The following is a 25,835-nucleotide window of genomic DNA, read 5'->3' as shown; positions in this document are numbered from 1 at the left end:
ACTCAACAGCCACGCCCCTCAGTCTTGCTGACTTGGGCGCTGCAAAGCGGTGCCTCTGACCTGGCGGTGTTTCTTCCGGGGCCAGCATGCCGGTGGATCTGGGCGAGTGGGGGGGCTCCCTGAGCTTGCCCGAGGTGGAGGAGCAACCGCAGTATCCCCTGCGGGTCCGCTACGGCTCCCTGGAGATCGACGAGCTGGGCAAAGTGCTGACCCCCACCCAGGTGAGAAATGCACGCCCCCCCCCACCTGGCCTGCAGAGACCTTGCATGCAGTTTCTGCGTGCACCCTCCCCCCCCCCCCACACACGGGGGAAAATGCAGACCTCTTCCAGCCCCGCCCCTCCGCCCCGGCAATTTTGCAATGAGGCAGCTTCGGAACAAAGCGTGCCCTGGAGCGTGTGCAGAGTGCTTCCTCGCCCCCGAGGAGTGAGCTTGGGGGAAGGAGAACGGGATTGCGGATGGGGGGGGGGAGAGCGAGCGGGTTGTGCCCCGGGACGTCTCCCTTGGAGAAAAGGGAGCCATTTCACGTGGGTAGCCCTGGCGCCGCTTCTCTTAAGAGAGAAAGAGCCCCTTCTTGCGTTCTGCGGTGCGCCGGGGTTTTGTTTTCTGCTTGCAAAAGAAGGGGTTTTTTCTTCTTCTTTGCACACACACACACGCACAAAATGTTTGCAAAAAACGGTGCTGAAGATGGCATCTCGTTGCAAGAGAGCCAGGATGTGTCCACCAGTAGGCCCCAGTCAGCCCCGCCTCCTCTGATGCCAGCCCGCCGCTTGTGCGCGCCTCCCCCCGCCCCCCCGTCTGGGAGCGCGTGCCCGCTTGGCCTTGAGGGGGGGGCGGGGCCGCCCTATGCCCTTGCATAATGCATTCCCCCAGGAATGAGGTGCAAAAGGGCGTGCAGCTTGGAACTGCTCCATAACTATCAAGACGAAGGTGCATTCGCCCTGTGGGATGTGTCCCTTGCACACAGTCAGGGCTAGGAAGGAAGGAACCCAGCATGCCAGGGAGACTCTGAGGGCCCCCCCCATCTCCCTCCCTTTTTGTGGATTTATGAATGCCTTGTGGTCTTGCTCCCACAGGTTAAGCATCGCCCCACCAGCATCGAATGGGAGGGGTGTGACCCAGAGAAACTCTACACCTTGGTTCTTACTGATCCTGATGCACCCAGCAGGAAAAACCCAAAGTTCAGGTGAGGGTATCTCAGCCCTGCAGTAACAATCTAGGAACAGAGGAAACTGCCCTATACTGAGTCAGACCCTTGGTCCATCTAGCTCAGTATTGTTGACACAGACTGGTAGCGGCTTCTCGAAGGTTGCAGGCAGGAATCTTTCTCGGCCCTATCTTGGAGATGCTGCCAGGGAGGGAACGTGGAACCTAGATGCTCTTCCCAGAGCGGCTCCATCCCCTGAGGAGAATACCTTATACTGCTCACACTTCTAGCCTCCCATTCATATGCAACCAGGGCAGACCCTGCTTAGCTAAGGGGACAAGTCATGCTTGTGACCACCAGACCAGCTCCCGTCCTCTAAAATTAAAAGAAAAAAGAGAAAGATTTTTATCTTCTGTTTGAGCCAGGAAGCAAAATTTGTGTTGACTGATAGATGCAGCATGTCAGGCTAAGATTAAGATAGAAACCCGCGGGCCTTCTGTTTATGCATGGATTGTCCCCCTTGCTAAGTAGGGTATGTCCTGGTCTGCATTTGAATGGGAGACTGTGTGTGTGTGAGTGAGCAGCACTGTAAGAGATTCCCCTTAGGGGATGGAGCCGCTCTGGGAAGAGCAGAAGGTTCCATGTTCCCTCCCTGAGCTGAGAGAGACCCCTGATGACATTTATATTACACTCCTCTTTCTGATCAGCATTCTGCTATTTCAAGTAATGTGGCTAAATTTCAGGTAGCAGCTTGTAAAATCTGCAAATCGCGTGCCAGTGACAACTGTAGTCAATTACACTCTGGCTAACTTGAGCTCGTCTATAAACCAGAGTTTTGTTATATGCTACTTTGCTGTTATCGTTGATATTAATGGAGAGGAGAGCTGGCCTTGTGGTAGCAAGCATGACTTGTCCCATTAGCTAAGCAGGGTCAGGGTTGCATTTGAATAGGAGATCACATGTGAGCACTGTAAGATCTTCCCGTCAGGGGATGGAGCCACTCTGGGAAGAGCATCTAGGTTCCCAGTTCCCTCCCTGGCAGCATCTCCAAGACAGGGCTGAGAGAGATTCCTGCCTGCAACCTTGGAGAAGCCGCTGCCAGTCTGTGTAGACAGTACTGACCTAGATAGATCAATGGTCTGACTCAGTATATGGCAGCTTCCTATATTGCTGTTGTTTTAGAGATTATTCACCATATGAAGCTGGCTGTTGGCCATAATAATGAAGCCTTGATTATCTCTTCCTCTAGGGAATGGCACCATTTCCTGGTGACCAACATGAAGGGTAATGACATCAGCAGCGGGAATGTCCTTTCGGACTACGTTGGATCTGGGCCTCCTAAAGGAACAGGTAGGGAACCAGGGAAGATCCCAAACTCGCTCTTCCATCAGATGATTTCGTGCTGCTCCTTCCTGCTTAAGGGAGTGTTTGTTTTTCTGCCCTCTGCCTCTCCCAGCCAAAATGTAGACCAGTCAGTCAATCAGTCCCTGCTCTTCCCTCAGCTCCTTCCTCTGGTGCAGGGTTTAGGAGAGAGGTGGGCCTTCTCTCACTTGCATCGGAAGTTGGAGAGGGTAAGAACCAGGGAGCCCTCCTGCTCAGGAAGGATTCCTGCTGCTCCCTGTCGTCTCAAAAATGGAAATCAGACCATCAGTGAGTGGATTTGGAGATTCCTGTATACAGGTCAAAAACCACAATTTGAATCCACCCTGGAGTCAGACTGGCAACCAGCGAAGTGGCCTCAGGGTGGGTGTAGCAGGGGGAGAGCAACTGGCCCTATCCGTCCCCAGCACAGCATCCCTCCAGTGGCTGTTGCTGGTGTCTCTCTTAGGTTTCTTTTTAGAGTGTGAGCCCTTTGGGGAAAAGGGAGCCATCTCATTTATTTATTATTTCTCTATGTAAACTGCTTTGGAAGCTTTTGTTGAAAAGCAGTATATAAATATTGTGTTGTAGTAATACTTGAGAACAAGAATACAACAGATATTTATATATTGCTTTTCAACAAAAGTCCTCAAACGGTTTACATAGGTATAAATAAATTTTGTTTTTTATTTATATACTGCCCTTCCAAAGGTGGCTTAGGGGAGTTTACATTAAAATAAAAAAGACAATTAAAATCAATTAAAAAACCAATTAAAAGCAGATTAAATTTACAATGAAAACTAGATAATATTATAACTAAATGTCGTTAAAATTTAGGCTAAAAAGATGGGTCTTTATGGCTGTCCTGAAGGCCTCCAATGAAGACAATCATCTTATATCCCCGAGGAGCGTGTTCTGCCACTTAGGGGCCACAACAGAGAAGGCCCTACCCCAGCTAATCAGATATAATGGCTCCCTGCCCCTGGAAGGCTCACAATCTCAAAAAGCAAACAAGATAAACACCAGCAACAGCCACTGGAGGGTTGTTGTGTCGGGGGTGGATAGGGCCAGTTGCTCTCCCCCTGCTCAATACAAGCGAATCACCACTTCAAAAAGGGGCCTCTTTTGTTGTTAGCAGGAGAAGCGGCGAGCATCCGCGAGCATCCTTGTGGCAGCGTTCTAGACCAGCCGAAACTTCCAAACTGTCTTCCATGCAACATAGTCAGCGGTCTTCTCTCTCTCTCTCTCCCTCTCTAGGCCTTCACCGTTACGTCTGGCTGGTCTACGAGCAGCTTCAGCACCTGGACTGCGCGGAACCCATTCTCAGCAACCGCTCCGGCGACCGGCGCGGCAATTTCAGAGTGGGGTCGTTCCGCAAGAAGTACAAGCTGGCGGCCCCGGTGGCTGGCACCTGTTACCAGGCCGAGTGGGACGACTATGTGCCCAAGCTGTATGAGCAGTTGTCGGGGAAGTAGATCTCTCAAGTTGCTCTCTTCTTTCTCCTAAAATACCCTTTCCCTTTGTAGTGTTAAGGAAGTTGCATAAGCTAGGGAAGATCCTTGAGGACGCTCTTGGTGCTGAGAGGGGAACCGATCCCGTTGACTTTATAAATGTAGGTGGCCGTCCTGGCTAGCTGGTCGTGAGAGTAGGGGGGAGCCATGAAGGTAGCTAGATTTCTCATAACTTGGAAGTTCCCATCTTCTTGTCGCTCCGAATTTCCCAGTCGGGACTGAAGGGGCTGTCTGGTGAAAGTGAAACACAGTTGAGCTGGGATTGTTGAGTCTCCTGTTTCGCTTCTGGCAATGATAAACACACGCACTGCTTTTCTTTCCTGTAATGCTCAATGCAACCACGTCCATGGTTCCTTCATTGGAGGGTGTTTCTTGTAAACCCACCAGCTCCTTGTTGCTCAGAACTTCCCTGTAAGGACGGAAAGGAGTATTTGGGGAGTGAAATTTAACTGGGGCAAGAACTCCTGGGTGTCCTATTTGCTTATAATGATAAAAAGAAATACACACACTGGTTTGTTTCCCTGTAACACATCATTAAAGCAAGACCATGGCCCCTTTGGAGAAAGCTCCTCTGAAACCCATAGCTGGGGTTTTTAAAACTAGTTTTAAACCAATGGGTTTAAGAGGAACTTGCTTCAAAGAAGGGTCTGTGCTCCCGTGGGTCTTCAAGCTGATTCATCAGTTGCTTCTGACGCCACTTTCCCTCTGTGGTTAACTATCACGCCATACTGATCATGTATGGATCACACAGGAATCCCAACCTGCTGCTAATATGGGAAGTATCAGTGGGATCTGTCCACCCATGCGATACAAAAATCCTTATGTCCCTGCTACCGTGCCGCAGCAGAGGATGTGGTTTGGTGGTGGCAACCACACCACAGAAGCAACTTATGAAATTGGCTAAAAGTTCCAAGAAAATGCATTTTAGGTTTGAATCTTGTGACTTGTATATCTGCTCCTTGCTAGGGATGTGCGCGGAACCGGTTTGGAGGCCCTTTATGGGCCTCCGAACTGGTTCAAATGGCAGGTGGTTCCGCTGGTTCAAAGACACTTAACCCTCCCTCCGCTTTCCCCCCGTCGGCTGGTCAGTTTTCTTAAAGTCCATCGGGGCAGCAGTGTACCTCCCTGCCATCCCGTTGCCCCCTTTACCGGAAGTAACCAGAACTATCTGATGCACCTGCACAAGTAGCACATCCCTACTTCCACCCCACATCACCTGGGTTTCTGACTCCCATTAGTCTCCTTTAAGCTGTCCTTGAGACACCCTGCCTTTATGATAACATCCTATCATAGAGGAGTGGGGCCACCACTGGAAAACACTGACCTCTGATCTTTGGTCCTCTGTTCAGGGCCATTTCCATATGGCAGTAAAGTGTGGGTTCTGCAACGCTTTTGCCATGTCCCACGTGTGATCTTGCTTGCCATACGGATGCTCCTGCAGGCCTCTGTGCGTCTTTTCTCACAGTCTTACCCTCTGGATCCATGCCAAGCAGGGACCTCGCACCATTTTTGCAGCACCACCTGCTGGCCAGATCTTGTGTCCTGAGAAGAACCCCACCCTTTTCATTACCACTTTTGTGGGTAGGTTTTTCTGGGAATAAAAGTTCTGGCCTGCAGGTGGCGCTGCAGAAAGTGTGTAAGGTTCTTGCTCATTGTGTACACAGGATGAAATTGCACTAGAAAGTAGCATAAAAGCCTCCGACAGCATGTGAACGCAGAGGAAGATTGCGCTTGGAACTGGCATGGAAGCTTTGAATATCCTGCACTTTATTGCTGTATGGAAGTAGCCACTGTCTCAGTTACCTGGAGAAGGGAAGATATCTCAACAGGATTTCAAAAGTTCTTGAATTTTTTTCAAAATGACTGCTTTAGGAATCTGCTAGAAAACCCGTCGCTGTTTCTTTGCCAGGGTTAGTGTGTTTTCCTTCTCTCCCTTCTGCCTTGTTTTGCCAAAATCCCACGTTGAGTGGGAAACATGCCCCCCCCCCAACCAACCAACCAATATTGCACTTAACTGGTTACAGCAAGCTGTTCTCTCTTCTTGGGTATATTTGAACTTGGCCCACCAGCTGTAACTTGCATTGCAGCCTTCTGCTGATCAGGAGGGTGTGGCTCACTGTATGCTGTATTTAGTTTAGTCATTTCAATTAAATGTTTGGAATTCAAGGGCGGTGTTTTGTTTTTATTGCTGTTCCTGCGTCCTTTGCAGACCTGATGGACGACAAGCAGCTGCTGGTGCTTCGGGGTGATAAGGCCGTTCTGAATTAGCCGCACTCACACCACATCTGCAGTATATCGACTCTGGGCCAGTCACATATCTCTCAGCCTAACCTACTCACAGGGTTGTGAGGATAAACATAACCATGTACTCCTTGGTGGAAGAGAGGGATATAAATGTACAAATAAATAAATAAAATTCCTGGATTTCTCCATTGATAGACATTGACAAGTGTGGACAAGTGCAGAAATTACAGATTTCTTTATTGATGCATCCATTGATAAAATGCTGCTCCATTCTTTGATTTCTCCCCTGATAAAGAAATTGACAAATGCTGCCAAATTACTGGATTTCTTTATTAAAGAAATTGACAGGTGTGGCTAAATTTCTGCATTGATAAGCTGACAATGGCTGCTAAATTACAGATTTCTTTACTGGTGCAGCATGTCTTGATAAAATGCTGCTCTTTTCTTTGATGTCTCCCTCGATAAAGACATTGACAAATGCTGCCTAATTACAAGATTTCTTTATTGTCCGAGACACGGACGGAGGTCAATTCAAATTCACAGACGATGTCAATTCCAATCAAATTCTTTGATTTCTCCATGTTGCTGCTAATGTACAGATTTCTTTACTGATGCATTTCAACGGATTAAAAAAAAGCTGCTCCATGCTTTGACTTCTCCCTTGATAAAGAAATTGAAATTGACACGGGTGACTAAAGGCTTTGATTTTCCAGCTGATGAAGCCATTGGCATAAACTGCAACATCCTTTGATCGTTCCCTGGAGGAAGCTGGTGACAAATCGCTGCTGGCTCTCTCCGTTTAAGAGCGTGGAGGAGGCTTGCAGCAAAATCAGACCGGCCCTTCTGCAATCCGCTTCCGGAAAGCTCTGGAAGGGCAAAGCCTACAGAGGGGAAAGGTGGAGCCCATTGCGCCTGCGTGGACCGGGAGGGGGAAAAAAAAAATGTCTCCAGAACGTTGTGGATAAGAAGAAGCTTAGAGACTCCTCTGGCTGCGCCTGCGCCGAGGCAACGTTGATTGATACCTGACCTTTGGGCCACGTGGGTGCCGTTCTTGGAAAAGCTGCTGCGCTGGGCTGGAGCTCAAGGAGAGACTGCGGGCAAAGCAGGCAGCAGCAGCAGCAGGAGGTTCAAGAGACCCGGGATCGAGAAGATGCCCAGGGGTAGCAGGAGCGTCGGTTCCCGGTCGACTGCGGCCAGGTAGGGGCGGGGCGGACAACTTATCAAAGCTAGCAGAATCACACACCCCTAAATATGTTTTATTTTCTAGAAGGAAAGACGCTAAGAGTATTTTATCTATTTATCTGTCTCTTTCTCTGCCTGGGAAGTTCCCCACATCAAATGGAGAGAGAGCTGGGGTGGGGTGGGTGGCAGGCTGTCTGTGCATGCTCAGAGGCACCGTTTTCCTTGGTGTGACTTCACAGGCTCGCAAAGTCACTCCTTAAAGACTGGAAATATGCAAAAAAAATGCATAGTGTCTGTATCTCTCTCTCTCTGCTCTGGAAGTCCCTCCACAGACGTGGTGGGAGGTAAAGGCCATCTGTACATGCTCAGAGGCACTGTTTTCCTCAGTCTGACTTTACCGGCTGGCAAAGCCACCCTGTAAAGACTGCTTAGTTTCTAAAAGGAATGATGCAAAGTATATGTGAAATATCTGGCCTGGATGTGTCTCCCACCAGCGCGCACCTCTTGGATGCAAAGGCTGTCTGGACATGCTTGGGGGCCCCTGCTTTTTCCTCCTGGGGTGCAGATCCCCCACTAAGCTTTTGAAGAGTTTCCCCCTCTCACTTTACTGAATTTGCCCCAAGTGTTAGCTTCTCGCTTGTCCCCCAAGAGGTTTCTCCCCCAGCTGTTATTCCCTTTTCTCCCCCCCCCGCCCCGCCCCTGTCCAAATGTCTGTCTTCTCCCTCCCCACACAAGACATTAAAGCCAAAAGACTGATTTCTGGTGCTGAGAATAGGTGGGTGGTTTAGATCTGGAAATAGACGGCATCACGATGTCCTTGAAAACTGTCCTTCAACCTGGTTTGGGAATGGCTTCTGTTGTTAACCATGCATCTCCTTTCTGCTTAATGCTGTCTTGGAGCCCTTAAAATGTTAGGCCTTATGGCCGACTTAATAAAACATACAGCCTTTTTAGCAATTATGAACTTTTCCTTCTTCCTTTTCGGCATTGTGTTCCTTATTGGGACAATCTCAAGTTATATTTCAAAGATTCCTCCTGCACCGTCCATGGTCACTACAGCAGCAAATGATCCCTGGATTTTACTGGCACTGACTTTATTTCAGAGTTAGATTTTTCCTTATCGGTCACCCAAGACACCTCTTCAAGGTCTTAAGGCAGGGGTTCTTAACCTTAGAAGCCACCTAATGGTGCAGCAGGGAAGCAACCTGCCTAGAGAGCAGGAGGCTGTGGGTTTGAATCCCCGCTGGTGTGTTTCCCAGAATATGGGAGACTCCTATATCAGGCAGCAGCGATATAGGAAGATGCTGAAAGGCATCGTCTCAGACTGTGCAGGAGGAGGCAATGATAAACCCCTCCTCTATTCTACCAAGAAATCCACAGAGCTCTGTGGTTGCCAGAAGTCGACACTGACTCGATGGCACAATCTTTCCTTTCCTTTATTAACCTTGGGTGCCCAGATAACGTTGGACTACAATACCCAGTATCCACTCCGGTCTGGCTTTTGTAGTTGTGGATGACGGAAGATTTAGGTTGAGAGCTTTTGTGTCAAGGTGCTTCCTGTGGAGTGATAATAAATAATGAAAGACTGTTATGCAAAGTTCTCTGGGGTTGAATCCTGATAAACAGATTTTTTAAAAAAGTAGATCTCTGTTTCTTACCCTACAAACCCTTCCATGTTGGGAGAGCAGCTTTAAGACATCCTGCTTATGTGGTCCTACTGTTGGGGGGGGGTAATCTAGGTTCTGAATATTACTCTGTTTTAAGTTTTGCTCACCAAAATGCTGTATTAACTTACTAATGTTTGAAAAGTCAAACATTACCACTACTATCCAAGGATTCCGGGGCTGGGTGGGCAGGGGGCAGATCTGGGTGTGATTCTATGCTATGCCACGAATTCTCAACGTTGGTTCCCTAGATCAGGGATTCTCAACGTGTGGGTCCCCAGATGTAATTGGACTTCAACTCCCATAATTCCCAACCAAAGGCCACTGGGGCTGGGGATTATGGGAGTTGAAGTCCAATAACATCTGGGGACCCACACGTTGAGAAACCCTGCCCTAGATGGTGTTGGACTACAACTCCCATCATCCACAGCCCAATGGATGGGATGGATGATGGGAGTTGTAGTCAACCTCAAGGTTGCGAAGTCCTGCGCTGTCCAAGCTGGATTTCAGAAGCTAGCAATAAAAAGTCTGGCTGTTTTCAAGGTGACCTGTCTAGGTCGATCGTCCTATGGTGGCAGGGTTTTGACCAGAGTGTTTTGAAAGTGGGAGAATTCTGACCTCTGATGGGTCACAAGTAAAGAAAAGGCTGTAATCATCTAGTTGCTTATTTCTGCTTGATCCCAGTGGGCCCTGATTCTTCTAAAGTTACTAATGACCTAAGGCTGGGACTTTATGCATACTAGCTTTTAAAAAAAATGTATGTACCGCTTTCCAGCAACTGAAAATTTCGAAGCAGTTTATATAATAAAATAAAAGCAGGTTCTCTGTCTCTTAAGGGCTTACCGATCTTTTTTCGTGCCTAACCAAATACTTCTTAAACTACTCTGGAATGGAATGGAGAGCAGCGAAGGGGGCAAAACCTGCCTCCCCTCTTCATTTTGGACACCCACCCACCCACCCACAATGTTTAGGCTGGCCACAGGCCCAGGGTGTAATCTTTGCAATCTGGTTCTGAATCTCTCTTGATGCCAACTTCTAAGAAGCAGGCGAAAGATGTCCTCCTCGGCGTGACTCTCTCCCTCTGCAAACCCTGCATCGACTTTCCGTTCTCTTTCTCTCTCTCTCTCTCCCAGCAATCCAGCCCCGTCTCATGCCCAGCACCCCCCAGCTCACCCCCCTCCTTCGGCGGTGGCAACCCCAGCGCAGCCCCAGCAGCCGGGCTTGATGGCCCAAATGGCTACCACGGCGGCAGGGGTGGCTGTAGGCTCTGCCGTGGGCCACGTGGTGGGCGGAGCTCTTACCGGGGCGTTCAGCGGAGGGGGCAGCTCCGAGCCTGCGAAACCCGCAAGCACCATCCAGGTGAGGCGGAAACCTTTTTAGATTTTATTTTATTTACTACGTTTGTGTCTTCCTCCAAGGAGCCCAGAGCCTGCGGGGTTACCCTCATAACCACCTCATCCCATGGAACTGACTGCCAAGAAACCTAGGACCAACAAAAGGAAGCACTTTCCCCGCACAACGCCTAGTTGACCTGTGGAATTCTCTGCCACAAGATGTGGTGAAAGCCTGCAACCTGGCTGGCTTTAAGAGGGGTTTGGATAACTTCATGGAGGAGAGGTCTATCAATGGCTACTAGTCGGAGGGCTATAGGCCACCTCCAGGAGCAACAGCAGGAGAGAGGGCACGTCCTCAACTCCTGCCTGTAGGCTCCCAGTGGCATCTGGTGGGTCACTGTGGGAAACAGGGTGCTGGACTAGATGGGCCTCCTTGGGCCTGATCCAGCAGGGCTGTTCTGATGTTCTTAACCCTTTGAGGCGTGTGAGGCTGAGAGAGAAGTCACTGGCCCAGAATTGCCCAGTGAGTTTTGGGCTGAACAGGGATTTGAACTCGGGTCAGAAGGCTAGCCTTCTGAGTAAACCTACCTGGGGCTTCAAGATGCGGGTGGGGGGGATATTTCCCAGCCATCCTAAATTCTTTAAAAAGAGAGATAAATGGCCAAGTGACCTGAGAAGGGTGTTTAGAGGCACGGCGTGGGTTAGGCTGAAGCATGTAACCTGCTTTTCTGTATGATGGTGATAAATTGAATTAGCAGCGACTTTTCTTGGGGCGTCTGTAGGAGACGAGGCAGCAGCCGTATTACCAGCAGCCCCAGCACGGCCCCTGCCACTACGAGATGAAGCAGTTCTTGGAGTGTGCTACGAACCAGAGCGACCTGACCTTATGCGAGGGCTTCAACGAGGCCCTGAAGCAGTGCAAATATAACAGCGGTGAGTGTTGCAGCACAGGGATTCCCATCCTGTGGCACTCCAGATGTTGTCGTTCAGCAACATCTGGATAGGAACATAGGGAGCTGCCATATACTGAGTCAGACCCTTGGTCCATCTCGCTCAGTATTGTCTACCCAGACTGGCAGCGGCTTCTCCAAGGTTGCAGGCAGGAATCCTCTCTCAGCCCTCTCTTGGAGATGCTGCCAGGGAGCGAACTTGGAACCTCGATGCTCTTCCCAGAGCGGCTCCATCCCCTGAGGGGAATCTCTTCCAGTGCTCACACAGGGAGGAATCTCCTGTAGTCTTACCTGGAGATGCTATCAGGGATTGAACTGGAATTCTTTCTGCATGCAAAGCAGATGCTCTTCCACTGAGCTACGGGGCCCCATCCTCACGTTTGCGTAACAATCCTGAGATGATGATTTGCTGTACACTAAAATGGAGCTGTGTCATCCTCTCTCTTTGCAGGCGTTGCTTCTCTCCTCTGAAGGAACTTTAGTCCTAATGCATCAGAATCGGAGAAACCTGGAGTGGAGCCATGGACCCGAAGGGAATGGAAAGGCTAGCGACCGGTGGACATGGGATGGGAGTGGATCTCGCCAGATCAATTGACCTCTTTAGCGGTATTCCCAGTTATAGATCAGTCGGCCAGGAGAATTCTGGTTGATGGTTCTAAGAGTGGCGTTTCTAGGACATCGCTTGAATGTGACCGAGAAATGTGAAATAAATAGAGATGGTTTATTTTAATCTAGTACTTGCCTGTATGTCTCGGTTAATTTACTTACACCCACACCCACCCCTCTCCTGATCCTTAAAAGTGGAAGATACAAATCGTGGGTCAGAGGGCCTACTTGTTTCAGAGGTCCACAGTCTATCATCTGGTACTTGCTGGTTGCTGAAGGTTCCATAGGGAGCTGCCATCTACTGAGTCAGACCCTTGGTCCATCTAGTTCAGTATTGTCTACCCAGACTGGCAGCGGCTTCTCCAAGGTTGCAGGCAGGAGTCTCTCTCAGCCCTCTCTTGGAGATGCTGCCAGGGAGGGAACTGGTGGTATTGTCTACCCAGCCTGGCAGCGGCTTCTCCAAGGTTTGAGGCAGCAGTCTTGCTCAGCCCTATCTGGAGATGCAGCCAGAGAACCTTCTGCATACAAGCATGCAGATGCTCTTCCCGGGATGGCCCTATTTCCTAAAGGGATCATCTTACAGGGCTCTCAATTCAAATGCATAGGAACATAGGCAGCTGCCATATGCTGAGTCAGACCATTGGTCCATCTAGCTCAGTATTGTCTGCACAGGCTGGCAGTGGCCTCTCCAAGGCTGCAGGCAGGAGTCTCTCTCAGTCCTGTCTTGGAGATGCCGCCAGGGAGGGAACTTGGAACCTTTTGCATACCAGCAGGCAGATGATCTTCCCAGAGCAGCCCCATCCCCTACAGAGAATATCTTATAGTGCTTATACACGTGGTCTCCCATTAAAATTCAAACCAGGGCAGGCCCTGCTTAGCAAAGGGGACAATCCATGCTTGCTACCACAAGACCGGCTCTTGGTGCTCAGTCAACAAGCTTGCCTGCATGATGGGGCGTGGAATTAAAAAAAGCAATGTCATGCTGAGTTTCTCTCCCTGAGTGTCTGTTCTGTAGAGCCTTCTCCTCAATTAGCAACTCCGGACAAGGAGTGATGCAGCAAGCAGGGCGCGCTTGTTAATCCTCGGCATCCGAATGGCTCGGACGTGGAAGGCGACTGCAAGAGCTGAGGAGGAAATGTGATCAACTCCTTTGCACGAGGGAGGGCCGGCTGGCCTGCCTGCCTTTTATTAGCTACAGTAGTTACGCAACAAGCAGAAGGTCATTCGCATTGGGTTAAGTCGGGGTTTCTCGTGGGGCTTGGTGCTAAAATTAGCTGGGACAGAGCTTGAGTTGATCAAGTCAGCAGCGCGTCGGTTGCTGGCGGTCCAGTCCGGTGGCGTGCTGATGGAGAGGCTTGGTTGGAAAAGAACGGAAATCTGTCCGGAAGAAACCTCGCTGGCACCTGGGATGTGATGATTTTGACATTGGGTAGCCTTCTGTGGGCACCTTGGGGGCTTGTGGCTAGGGGTGTATGCACATCCAAACGAGATCTGGGCTACCACGTGTGTGTGTGTGGGGGGGGGGGGTCCCAACAGGGTATAATTATACCCCTAGGGCTACAACTGAAGGGTGCCCAAGGGGTCCTCAGAGCTATTTGTTCCCCATCTGAGCATCACCGGCATAAAGTCGATGCATCCTTGGAGATGTGTCTGCTGCGGAAGGGGATAGAGGGAGGAGTGAAGACCCTCCTCTGCTCCTGAACAACTGGCTACATGCTGAACCTCCGCCTATAGATCCCACCTGGAGTGGTACCAGAAGAAGTTAGGTGGTTCCCCTCGGCCTGTCTACAGCGCAGGGTCCCACGGATCCTGGTGAGCTGTGATTGGTGCAGGCAGGGCTTTGTTCTCCTTTAAACAGCGAACCGGAGATGCCCAGACCGAGACCCTTTGGCTTCAGCATGCAGAGTACGCCTGGATGCCTCCTCATGGCTTTGACCCTGGCCCTCCAGCTGTTCCTCTTCGGGCCCTCGGAGGCAGCGTAAGCCCTGGGAGCAGAGCTGGGCAGAAATGGAGGAGGTGGCAACTGAAGAAGTTTCTCCCTCTGATTTTCCTCTAAGCACAACTACATTTTTGGGAGGGGGCCTATAGCCCTCAGATCAATAGCCGTTTATAAGCCTCTCCTCCTTGAAGTTATCCCAACCCCTCTTCAAGCCATCCAGATTGTTGGCTGTCACCACATCTTGTGGCAGAGAATTCCACAAGCTGATTATGCATGGTGTGAAAAAGTACAGTACTTCCCTTTGTCAGTCCTAAATTTCCTGGCCATCAATTTCACGGGAGGACCCCTGGTTCTAGTGTTATGCCAGAGAGAGAAAGATTCCTCTCTCTCCACTTTCTCCACACCATGCATGATTTTATAGACCTCTGTCATGTCTCCCTGCAGTAATCTTTTTTTCTAAACTAAAAAGCCCCAGGCCTTGCCTCATAAGGAAGGTGTTCTAGGTGCTTATCTGAACATGGTTCTAGGTGCTTATCTGAACACTCTGCCCTCCTCCTAAGCACTCCTAATCCGGCTAATCACTCTCCCCTCCTCCTGCTGTGATCTTTGCAAACGCACATCCACCGATCTGGAGTGCACACCACTCTCCTGCCTTGGGTGGGTGCTCCTCAGGCCCTGACCTTGATTCTTGAGAATTAACGTGATCGTCACGCTGATCATTTGTCTCACTAGCACAGAAGAAGTGCCTCAAAGAAGCCAGCAGCTCCAGACAGCATTAGCACTCGCATTTCAGTATTGAAGCTGTAGGGGGCAATGCTGGTCTACGTTCCCCACACATGCCAGAATTCAATGATCATACTAACGGAAAGTTCGGCACCGGTGGTGGGAAGGGGAAGCCGGAGGTTGTTCAGTGCAAATGTGCACCTTTGGGCTGGTTGCTGCTGCTCACTCGTGCACAGAGATCAAACCCCGTCAGCCGTAAGGAAATGTGCCCCTGAACAGAACTTGGCTCTGGCTGTCCCATCATCTCCTCCCTGCTGAACCTCGAGCCCAGACATGAGTCTGACTGGAGGAATAATTAACGTGATTGTGACTACTTGTCTCACTAGTGAGATCATTTGTCTCACGAGCACTGAAGACGTGCCTCAAAGGGCACCACTCCTCTTGACCCGTAGGACACTTCTCCCCCAAAACACCCACTTCACGGCTATTCCGTGGTGGTCTGCATTTGAAGACATATTCACTGCTGTTTGTTTACTTATTTATTTAGCATATTTGTGTATTGCCCACTGAAGTCTCCAGGCACTTAAGATTTAAAAACAATAAAAACCTATAAAAGTTCAAGTTAAAATAAAGTAAAAGTAAAGTGTGCCGTCAAGTCGGTCTTGACTCCTGGCACCCACAGAGCCCTGTGGTTGTCTTTGGTAGAATAGAGGAGGGGTCGACCATTGCCGCCTCCTGCACAGTATGAGAGGATGCCTTTCAGCATCTTCCTGTATCGTTGCTGCCCAATATAGGTGTTAGCGGGGATTCAAACCGTCAACCTTCTGCTTGTTAGTCAAGCATTTCCCCACTGCGCCACTTAAGATGACTTAAAATAGCTACCCATAAAAACCACTAAACAGCAAGATGGGTCTTCAGTGGTTTCCTAAAAGTCAACTAGTTCGGCTGTTCTGATGTGACCTGCATGTGAAGAAGCAGAACTGCCATTATTATGTGGAGTTCCACCCCTATGCCCGAGATCTGCTCTCCGTTTCAGATACCACTGTTGTTCTCTGATTTTGCAATGAAAACAGAACTCAGCCAGTGTGGTGTCAGGCTGCACAACTCTGGCCTTCCTAGAGATGTGGGACTACAACCCCCATCATCCCACTGTGGCTGGGGTTGATGGGAGTTATAGTCCATGGTGCAACCTTGGGTTAGAAAGGTGGACTAGGAACGTGGAGAGTGGGTTGCCAGCTCCGGAAATCCATGCCAGCCATGAAAGGGTGACCTTGGGCCATTCACAGGACCAGTGAGTGGGGGACAGGCGGAGGGAGACATGTCTGCTGGATACAGCATTAGCAGCTCCAGGGTCAGATGGTACCTGCAGAAATCAGACGGCAGCCTCAGTTTGTATACCACTATGACACCACCTTAAGTGGCGTAGTCGGGAAATGTTTGACGATCAAGCAGAAGGTTGCTGGTTCGAATCCCCAGTGGTATGTTCCTCAGAAACACCTCTATTGGGTAGCAGCAATACAGGAAGATGCTGAAAGGCATCATCTCATACTGTGTGGGAGGAGGCAATGGTCAATCCCTCCTGTATTCTACCCAAGACAACCAAAGGGCTCTGTGGGTGCCAGGAGTCGAAATTGACTTGATGGCACACTTGACCTTTATGATGCCAGCAGCGATCAGGGCAGGGCTTCTGGGGTCCCAGAGAGATTCAGCGTCTCCCCTGAAAACCCCGACCGCCTTTGGAAACGTGTAATTGCAAGAGCTCAAGCAGAAGACGAGGCTGACTCTTTCTGCTGTATGTGGGATGGCACAAGCCGCTCTTCTCACAGTGATCCATCCTGATGGGGAACTGAGACACAAACCTCTCGCTTGCCACACGGTCACGGATCGGATCGGCAGAAGTATCGGGTGGGTGGGTGGGGGGAAACCACATTGCAAAAAGATGGACCATCTTATTTATTTATTATTTCTCTATGTAAACTGCTTTGGAAACTGTTGCTGAAAAGTGGTCTATAAATATTTGTTGTTGTTTTGAGATTCAGTTGCCCCTCTAGATCGAACAATTGTGCCATTGTTGTTCAGTGCTTGATCTTGAACAAACTTGGAAGTTCCTAGTTTAGCTAGGTACTTAAAAGATCTGGGCCCACAACCCCCACTTTGATCATTCAACTCATTCGTACCGCCTCCCAAGAATAATCACAGTATATTCATAATACAAGCTGATAGAAGCAGAGTTTTATGGAGTAGCGAGCATACCATATACCATAGAGTACAGAGCCCTTTTTAAAGTAAAGTGTGCCGTCAAGTCGATTTCGACTCCTGGCGCCCACACAGCCTTGTGGTTGTCTTTTGGTAGAATACAGGAGGGGTTGACCATTGCCTCCTCCCACGCAGTATGAGATGATGCCTTTCAGCACCTTCCTATATTGCCGCTGCCTGATAGAGGTGTTTCCCATAGTCTGGGAAACATACCAGCGACGGGGATTCGAACCAGCCACCTCTGGCTTGCCAGTCAAGTCATTTCCCCGCTGCACCATTAGGTGGCTTAGAGTCCTTTTAACATGTTGCTTTATTCTGTTTCTTTTCAAGTTTCTGCCTTAATGATGGGCTCTTGTGCAGGCTCCAGACTCCCCTATGTGGTTCTGAAGAAACTCATTGTCCCTCTTTGTGAGTTTCCACTCTCCAGTCAGACCAGGAGCGCCACTATTTTTGCAGGGCTGATTGCTGGCGAACGCTTGCTTTTCCATCTCTTTAGAGAGATGACCAGTAGGTGGCGCTGCAAGAATAGTGCGAGGGCAGTCCTCCAATGTATGGACAATCTTAAGCCCGCTTGCGAGGAGAGGAAAAGAAAACCGATGACTGCAAGCTGAAGAGTGGTGCAAATCCACCCTCAGTTGTCACATTTCTCAAATGAGAGCCAGCATCATGTAGTCGTTAGGGTGTTAGACTAAGACCAGGGAGACCCGAGTTCAAATCCCCATTCATTCCCCATGAAACTCACTGGGTGACTCTGGGTCAGTCACGCATCTCTCAGCCTAACCTACGTCCAAGGGTTGTTGTGAGGGTACACATAACCATGTACACTGCTCCGGGCTCCTTGGAGGAAGAGCAGGATAGAAATGTAATAACTAAATAAATGAAATGAAAAGTGCCAATATTCAAGCCATGCCCTCTGAAACTGAGTCCTGCATTGTCACCTATGATAGGTGTGATAGGCTATGACAGCAGGATCGGGGGCACTTGACTATCAGACCTCAACATAGTGATAGGATGATGATGATGTTCCTCTGAGCATCAACAGACTGCCATATCCTCACCAGGGGCTAGAATCATAGAGTTTAAGAGCTGGAAGGGACCTTGGAGGCTCTGCAATCAAATCTCCTGCTCGATACAGGAAATGCCACAGCATTCCTGACAGACGGACAGCCAACCACTCTTTGAAAACCTCCAGTGAAGGACAGCTCATCAACTCCCTAGGCAGGATAACAGTATTACAGAATTTTGGAGCTGGAAGGGAATTTGAAAGTCCTGCTCAACCCCCTTGCTCCATGCAGCAAACGGCGGCAGCATTCCTGACAGAAAACCATGGCCACTTCCATGAACGTGGTCCCATCCACAGGAGATGGTTGAGTTCAACCCGCACGTCTCATTTTAAGCACGGTGTCTTAACAGACCGTTTCTGAGGTCATCCTATGATGTCATGCGTTACCAGTATGGGCGGCCAATAGAAGCAGCAAGGGGGGAGGAAATGTGCTTCCTTGGGACTGATATAAGAGAAGAGCTGAGGAAAGGCATCCAAGAGAAACAGGAACAAGAGAACATGGTTGCGATGTTCTGGGTTCCGGTGGCTTGCTTCCTTGGGGTTCTCATCTCAGGTAAGGCTATCTTCGTGGCTGAAGGCTTAATTCATGGCAGAAGAAGTCTGCTTGGAGAATGAAGGTTTACGGAGGGCAACCCTAACACTGTGTATGATCTTCTTGTAGGTTCTAGGTCCCAGTTAGTGCTAACGCAGCCGTCCTCGGTGGCTGCATCTCTAGGATCGACCGTGAAGATCTCTTGCGCTATGAACAGTGGCTACAGCATCAGCAGCGAGCGGGTCAGATGGTACCAGCAGAAATCAGACGGTGCCCCTCGGTTTGTATACCACTATTACACCAGCAGTGACCAGGGCAGGGGTTCTGGGATCCCGGAGAGATTCACTTCCACCCCTGATACTGCCAACAACCGCTGGAATTTAGTGATCGCAGGAGTCCAAGCTGAAGACGAGGATGATTATTACTGCAGCTCATGGGACTACAAGGCCAGTGGCGGCGGGTTCCACAGTGATCCATCCTGATGGGGAACTGAGACAAAACCCTCTTGCTTGACACAGGGGGTCACGCATCAGCAGATGCATCACGTGAAATGGCAAAACCCACAAAAGCATTTGAGATTCTGTTCCTATTATAGTTACAATGATTTGTCTTTATTCATACAGCACCATCCGTGTTTGAAGTCTATTGATCGCCCTAAGAAGGCATACTCTGAATGTTTTTAGGGCTGTGCGTGAACACAAATGTCGGGATCAGGTCCGACTCATTCTAATCTGATGCCGCAAATGTCGGTTTGAAACCCTCGAATCCTTCAGAAGGTTGGGATTGGGGTCTGGATCAAGTTGGGATTGGGGTCTGGATCAAGTTGGGATTGGGGATTTTCTGACCAACCTTTCAATCAATTTTTTAAAGTAACTGGTATACCCATTGTGAACCCTGATGTAAAATGACCTAACACCAGAGAATCACAGGGGAAGTGATGTAACATCAGGGAATCTCAGGAGAAACCTGAAAATTGGCTGCTTGTGAGTTTAAAAAAAGGGTTTTTTCCCCCTCACACACCCCCCTCTGTCTGTCTGCTTATATTGATCAGAATTTCTTGTTATCTTCAAAATTATCAGCAAAGGATTCGCTAATGCCCTCCTCTTCACACTTTTAAGGGATAATTAGGGCCCAGCCGACATGTTCTTAAATGGGATTTGTAGCAAAATGGCAATTTGGGGGTCAAAGGACTGCTTTGTGGAGATGTTTCAGTGTGTGGGACTAAAGGGTCAAACACCTCCTGCCTCCACATCATGGTCCCAATCTAACACCTTACGTGGCGGATACTTGTGAGTCAAGTCTAGCCTCTAATGGCACAGTAATGCATTTGCTGACAGGCATAGTTTGGCCCTTTGCATCCGGCAGAAGGAGATTTCTTTCCTTTGGTTTTCTCTTTACTCGCCTAGCTTTCCAGTTAAGAAACGCCAACCTCTGCCCAGCTGGGGGTTCATTTGCATCCTGCCTTTGCTCCGGTCCCACCTCTTCCGTCCTAGAATTTAAATGTGCTCGAAGATGTCATTAAAGTCAAGAGACCTCGAAATCAACTGCATTCTGGCCAGGGGCGTCATACACTTGTCTGGACCATGGATCTGCTAGCACCAGCCCTCTGGTTCCTGGGGGTTCTCTTGGCAGGTATAGAGATGTTGATTTGATGTGTGTCCTGAATGGATAGCCATGCGATCGACCCGGAGGAACTGATTTAAATCCTCTCTCTTGCCAATAGATTGGCTTCAGAACCATCTCAATCAGGGCTGCACACCTGTGGCTGTTGTGAGACTACAACTAGAGATGTAGAGGCCTGGGGCGGAATTGGAGAAACTTTGGGCCAGGTTTCCTTGGAGAAAAATCGAAACAAACAAACTCACATTTCCTACAAGGAAAACAAACTGTTTCTACCCCCCAGTTTTTTTTTTAATCCAGGCCTTCACAGGTCCAACTACAAATCCCATCACCCCCAGCCACGGTGGACAACAGTCAGGGATGATGGGAGTTGTAGCTGGATGATGAGAGGTTTGCTTGCTGGTCTATGGGAGGAGAGCCGGTCTTGTAGTAAAGGTATCGTTGTGCCCTCGAGTCGGTGTCGATTTGTGGCGACCACAGAACCCTGTGGTTGTCTTTGGTAGAATATGGGAAGGGTTTGCGGTCAAAGAAAGGTGGTCTATAAATCTAGCAGTGAATAAATTTACATGCCCCTGGATGATAGGTGAGGATCCTGAGATCACCGCTTGCTAATCAGGTCTGTGCTGTTTTGGGGGGTCATCGCAGCGGGCAGTGCCGAAGCCACCCTGACCCAGCTGAGCTCCATTCGGACGTCCCTCGGAGAAGTCGCTTGGCTCCCCTGCACCCTCTCCAGTGAGAGCATCACGGCGTATACCATCCTCTGGTTTCAGCACAGACCCCCGAGGCCACCCAAATACCTCCTCTATTACAAGGATGGGTCCAGCCGAGGTCAAGCCTCCGGGGTCTCTGATCGGTTCTCGGCTTCCAAAAATGCCACCAGCAGCACCTGCTACCTGACCATCTCTGGGGTCTGGGCAGAGGATGATGGGGACTATTACTGTCTGACATCCAAAGGAGGAGAATACACAGTGCTACAGTTTGCAGGCACATGGAGGCCAAAAACCCGCCACAGTCCCTTAGGGAGGACGTGTGTGCAGCTGGTAAGACAGTAAAGCTCTGGGCGGGTCTAGCTGAATGCCTGGGTGAACACATTTTGCACAGTCCGGACTTCATTTTTGTGCATAGAAACAAAGGAAGCTGCTGTTTACAGAGTCCAGCCATTGCTCCGTCTAGCTCAGTATTGTCTACACTGACTGGCAGCAACTCTCCAGGGTTTCAGGCAGGAACCTCGCCCAGCCCTACCTGGAGATGCTGCCAGGGATTGAACCTGGGACCTCCTGCACGCAAAGCAGATGTTCTAGCACTGAGCGACGGCCCCATCCCTTTCGCTGCTGGGTTGCCGTCTCTGACTGAAGCAATTCCTGGAGATTTCCCTCTCCAGTATTTCCCACTCTCCACATAATATCACTTTCTGACCCCGTCCTTGCTCTTTTGGGTCTAGGGTGCTGTGCATGATGAGGGAAGCCCAGCTGGGTTTCCTTCTCCAGCAATGGGACTGCATGATGTTCAGTGGCCAGTAGGTGCCACTGTAGTAACTTCCATTTAACTTTAAAGAAATGGCAGAGTTTGCTGCAGTGAAGCGTGGCCTTCCTTTACAAGAGGAGAGTGGACCAGGAACATAGGAAGCTGCTATATACTGAGTCAGGCCTTTGGTCCATCTAGCTCAGTATAGTCAACACAGACTGGCAGCGGCTTCTCCCAGATTGCAGGCAGGAGTCTCTCCCTGCCCTATGATACTTAGAATTGCTTCTAAAAAATACCAAAAAAAGTTATTTGAATGGTCAGAGAGCATATTCAAATGCATAGGAACATAGGAAGCTGCCATATACGGAGTCAGACCCTTGGTCTATCTAGCTCAGTATTGTCTTCACAGACTGGCAGCAGCTTCTCCAAGGTTTCAGGCAGGAATCTCTCTCCCAGCACTCTCTTGGAGATGCTGCCAGGGATTGAACCTGGGACCTTCTGCATGCAAGAAGATGCTCTCCCACTTCCTAACAGGAAGATCTTCCAGTGCTCACACAGGTAGTCTCCCCTCCAAATGCAAACCAGGGTGAACCCTGCTTAGCAAAGGGGACAATCCATGCCCACCACTGGAAGACCAGATTTCCCCCTCCGTCATGAGAACCAAGTCCATCATAGCCTGACTGTATCTTCTGATTCCTGGGTCCTTCCAAGAGACCATACTGAGAAAACGGTTTAATATCACGAGTGGCTTTTCAGCAGTTTTTTGTGCACATCTAATATCTGGCTATACATCCAGCCCACAGATCATTGAATTTAATAACGGCTCTCCTAGTTACTCAACATCCAGAGAATGAACAAATGGCCTGTTCCAGGCAGAGAAGAGGCATGAAAATCCTCCCTCCTCCCTCACTGTGATCCTGGATAAGCCAAGGGCTCTTCCCACCTGTTTAAAAAACCAACCAACCTCAATATGCAAATTGAAGCTGTGGGCCCTTGGCTGGCTAGGAGCTTGCATCTTCTCAGAACTAATAATGGCCACACAGCAAATTTGCATGCAGGGCTCTGTCTGATTTAAGAAGGGCGGGGAGAAGATCCCAATGAATTCTCTTTGTCTCCAGAAACGCCAGTTCCTTCCGAGAGGTACCCCACGATGACGTGGCCTCTGTTTTCCCTGGCTGTTCTCTATTCCTGCCTAGGTAAGGCTGTGGTGGGCTTGGCTTCCCTGGGTGAGCCACAAAGCTATGAAAGGTAAAGGTAAAGTGTGCCGTCGATTCGGTGTCGACTCGTGGCGCCCACAGAGCCCTGTGGTTTTCTTTGGTAGAATGCAGGAGGGGTTGACCAATGCCATCTCCCGCACAGTGTGAGATGATGCCTTTTAGCATCTTCCTATATCGCTGCTGCCCGTACCAGTGGGGATTTGAAACGGCGACCTTCTGCTTGTTAGACAAGCATTTCCCTGCTGTGCCACTTAAGGGAGCGTAGTTTTTGTGATATTTGCAGGACTAGGGTGGTTAGCAGACCATTCTGTCAACCTGAAAAGAGATGGGATGCCTTTTTTTTGTTCCATCGGAAAAGGATTGGCATGGCACCCCACCCCACACAGGAAGCTGCCATCTACTGAGTCAGACCCTTGGTCCATCTCGCTCAGTATTGTCTACCCAGACTGGCAGCGGCTTCTCCAAGGTTGCAGGCAGGAGTCTCTCTCAGCCCTCTCTTGGAGATGCTGCCAGGGAGGGAACTTGGAACCTCAGATCCTCTTCCCACAGCGGCCCCATCCCCCATGTGGAATATCTCACAGTGCTCACACGTAGTCTCCCATTCCAATGCAAACCAGGGCCGACCCTGCTTAGCAAAGCGGACGATCCATGCTTGCTACCACAAGACCAGCTCTCCTCCCAAGTTATCTGAGAGCACAAGCAATGTGTCAGCTTGATGGTGCTTGCTTCTCCTTTCTGTCCAGGTGTCAGTTCACAGATAACTCTGACACAGCCGGCCTCGGAGTCTGTGCATCCCGGACAACTGGCTCAACTCTCCTGTACGAACAACGGTGGCGTGGGCGATCTTGGCTGGTATCAACAGAGACAGGGTCAGGGCCCTCGCTTTGTGGCCTGGAAAACTGATAGGGGAGCAGGGATCCCAGACCGGTTCACTGCTTCTGCGTCGGGAGACCGAGGCACCGGCTACTTAACCATCACTAACGCCCAGGCTGAGGACGAGGCGGATTATTACTGTGCTATATGGGTAGCAAGCAGTGGCTCATCTCACAGTGGTGAAGCCCAAGGTGGAACTGAGACAAAAACCTTCACTCTTCACTCTTCCTCCCCTGGGAACAGAATATCTTGAAGAACTTCTTCTGGTCTGCATCTGAGGGGGAGTGTGAATGAGGAGGCTGAAATTCTCAACTCGTCCCCTTTGATCTCACCCGGAAAAGGAGAATCGAACCACAGGAACTGCTTCAATTCCACATGCCTACCATTGTCGCCTAATGGTGCAGCGGGGAAATGACTCGACTAGCAAGCCAGAGGCTGCCGGTTCGAATCCCTGCTGGTCTGTTTCCCGTATCGGGCAGCAGTGATATAGGAAGATGCTAGAAGGCATCATCTCAGACTGCGTGGGAGGAGGCCATGGTCAACCCCTCCTGTATTCTACCAAAGACAACCACAGGGCTCTGTGCTCGCCAGAAGTCGACACCGACTCAACAGCACACTTTACCTTTACCATTGTCAGCAGGGGGCAGCAGAAGTGGCTGCATGAACAGCAGACAAACATTCATCAGAAAACATTTCTCTCATAGGAACATAGGAAGCTGCCTTCTACTGAGTCAGACCCTTGGTCCATCTAGCTCGGTATTGTCTACACAGACTGGCAGAAGTTTCTCCAAGGTTGCAGGCAGGAGTCTCTCTCAGCCCTATCTTGGAGATGCTGCCAGGGAGGGAACTTGGAACCTTTTGCATGCAAGCCGGCAGGTGGTCTTCCCAGAGTGGCCCCACTTCCTAAGGGGAAGATCTTCCATTGCTCATGCATGTGGTCTCCCATCCAAATGTAAACCAGGGTGGACTCTGCTTAGCACTGAGTTCAGGAGAAAATTTCTCCCGGTAAGCATGCAGAGAATTGCAGCCTTGTTTCTATAGCTTTTTTTCCTTTGGGAACGAAGGAATCACACACTGTTAAAGTTGCAAGGCACCTAGGAGGTTTCCTCATCCAACCTCTGCACGGTGCAGGAAATTGTTAGTAGTGTCTTTGACAGATGGCCACCCAGACACCTTGAATGAAAAAGAGCCCCCTGAGGCATGAGGCCAGCAGTTCCACTGACTAACAGTTAGGAAATCCTACCTCATGCCTACTCAAAGTTCGCTTCCCTGTAGTTTCAACCCACTGGTTCTAATCCTGCCCTCAGGAGCAGCAGAGGACAAATCCTCTTCTCCTTCTATCTGTTGGCTGAACATTCTTCCTTTACTACTGCTACTACAAATATTTATATACCGCTCGTCAACCAATGTTCTCAAACCAGATTATATAGAAAAATTAAGTACCTTTATGAAAGGTGGTATAAAAACTGAACCCTAAATAAAATAAAATCTCGGCAAAAGGGGCAGTGGGAAGAATATTAAAGTGATGTCCCATGTTTCTGGCACCGATGTGGGAATAGATTAATGCTCTATGAAAAGCCCAGCGCAGATTTAGTGTTGCTACCTTTGTGCAGGAAGAAAGGAAGCTGCCATATACTGAGTCAGGCCCTTGGTCCATCTAGCTCGGTATTGTCTTCACAGACTGGCAGCGGCTTCTCCAAGGTTGCAGGCAGGAGTCTCTCTCAGCCCTCTCTTGGAGATGCCACCAGCCGGATGCTGGGAGCATGGAACCACAGATGCTCTTCCCAGAGCAGACCCATCCCCTAAGGGGAATATCTTGCAGTGCTCACATGTAGTCTCCCATTCAAATGCAAACTAGGGCAGACCCTGTTTAGCATAGGTGACACTTCATGCTTGCTACCACTCTAATTTTCTCTTGAGGACACTGAGAACCACTTTGCCTCTAAGCACAAAGAGATGGGGTTTGGACCGAAAGAGTGCAGCTTTTCTCCTTATGCTTCTTCTCTAGCTGTCTCTGGCCAGTTAGGGCTGTTAAAACACAACCCATTTGCATGAAGGAACTGCGCCCCTGATCTCTGGGGGTTTAAGAGGGACTGGGGAAAAGCCAATCAGAGATCTTTTTTGCTGTTGGGAGGTCATCACATTTCCTCAC

The 25,835-nt window shown here is 49.7% G+C and overlaps 3 protein-coding genes and 1 gene segment (V, D, J or C); all 4 read left to right on the top strand.

Moving 5' to 3' along the window:
• Positions 1-7: 7 nt before the first annotated feature.
• Positions 8-6,182, top strand: LOC128338054 (phosphatidylethanolamine-binding protein 1-like). The gene is made up of 4 exons (XM_053279911.1): positions 8-221; positions 1,076-1,185; positions 2,396-2,496; positions 3,763-6,182. Exons 1-4 carry the CDS (start codon positions 87-89, stop codon positions 3,978-3,980), a joined length of 564 nt encoding a protein of 187 aa, XP_053135886.1. The 5' UTR covers positions 8-86; the 3' UTR covers positions 3,981-6,182.
• A 983-nt stretch (positions 6,183-7,165) lies between these two features.
• CHCHD10 (coiled-coil-helix-coiled-coil-helix domain containing 10) lies at positions 7,166-12,124 on the top strand. Its single transcript, XM_053279912.1, has 4 exons — positions 7,166-7,457; positions 10,240-10,465; positions 11,223-11,373; positions 11,842-12,124. The coding sequence occupies exons 1-4, from the start codon at positions 7,411-7,413 to the stop codon at positions 11,859-11,861; spliced, it is 444 nt and encodes a 147-aa protein (XP_053135887.1). The 5' UTR covers positions 7,166-7,410; the 3' UTR covers positions 11,862-12,124.
• A 6,231-nt stretch (positions 12,125-18,355) lies between these two features.
• LOC128338048 (immunoglobulin lambda variable 5-39-like) lies at positions 18,356-19,129 on the top strand. The segment is given in 2 exon segments: positions 18,356-18,530; positions 18,639-19,129. Coding segments are annotated over 2 exon segments (528 nt in total).
• Positions 19,130-20,092: 963 nt separating this feature from the next.
• On the top strand, positions 20,093-23,977 carry LOC128338047 (immunoglobulin lambda-1 light chain-like). The gene is made up of 5 exons (XM_053279901.1): positions 20,093-20,141; positions 20,775-21,113; positions 22,712-22,789; positions 23,554-23,834; positions 23,927-23,977. The coding sequence occupies exons 1-5, from the start codon at positions 20,093-20,095 to the stop codon at positions 23,975-23,977; spliced, it is 798 nt and encodes a 265-aa protein (XP_053135876.1).
• Positions 23,978-25,835: the final 1,858 nt, after the last annotated feature.

Source organism: Hemicordylus capensis, chromosome 15, assembly GCF_027244095.1.
Source record: "Hemicordylus capensis ecotype Gifberg chromosome 15, rHemCap1.1.pri, whole genome shotgun sequence".
NCBI lineage: Eukaryota > Metazoa > Chordata > Lepidosauria > Squamata > Cordylidae > Hemicordylus > Hemicordylus capensis.
This window is presented reverse-complemented; position numbering and strand designations above follow the sequence as displayed.

What these genes read in the sequence shown, in the direction of transcription:
- LOC128338054 (XM_053279911.1), top strand. Translation starts at nt 87, where the DNA reads ATGCCGGTGGATCTGGGCGAGTGGGGGGGCTCCCTGAGCTTGCCCGAG. An exon ending in AAGTGCTGACCCCCACCCAG is followed by an intron (nt 222 to 1,075) that starts GTGAGAAATGCA and finishes TTGCTCCCACAG; the next exon opens with GTTAAGCATCGCCCCACCAG. An exon ending in AGGAAAAACCCAAAGTTCAG is followed by an intron (nt 1,186 to 2,395) that starts GTGAGGGTATCT and finishes CTCTTCCTCTAG; the next exon opens with GGAATGGCACCATTTCCTGG.
- CHCHD10 (XM_053279912.1), top strand. Translation starts at nt 7,411, where the DNA reads ATGCCCAGGGGTAGCAGGAGCGTCGGTTCCCGGTCGACTGCGGCCAG. An exon ending in TCCCGGTCGACTGCGGCCAG is followed by an intron (nt 7,458 to 10,239) that starts GTAGGGGCGGGG and finishes TCTCTCTCCCAG; the next exon opens with CAATCCAGCCCCGTCTCATG. An exon ending in AACCCGCAAGCACCATCCAG is followed by an intron (nt 10,466 to 11,222) that starts GTGAGGCGGAAA and finishes GGGCGTCTGTAG; the next exon opens with GAGACGAGGCAGCAGCCGTA.
- LOC128338047 (XM_053279901.1), top strand. Translation starts at nt 20,093, where the DNA reads ATGGATCTGCTAGCACCAGCCCTCTGGTTCCTGGGGGTTCTCTTGGCA. An exon ending in CCTGGGGGTTCTCTTGGCAG is followed by an intron (nt 20,142 to 20,774) that starts GTATAGAGATGT and finishes GGGTCATCGCAG; the next exon opens with CGGGCAGTGCCGAAGCCACC. An exon ending in TGTTCTCTATTCCTGCCTAG is followed by an intron (nt 22,790 to 23,553) that starts GTAAGGCTGTGG and finishes CTTTCTGTCCAG; the next exon opens with GTGTCAGTTCACAGATAACT.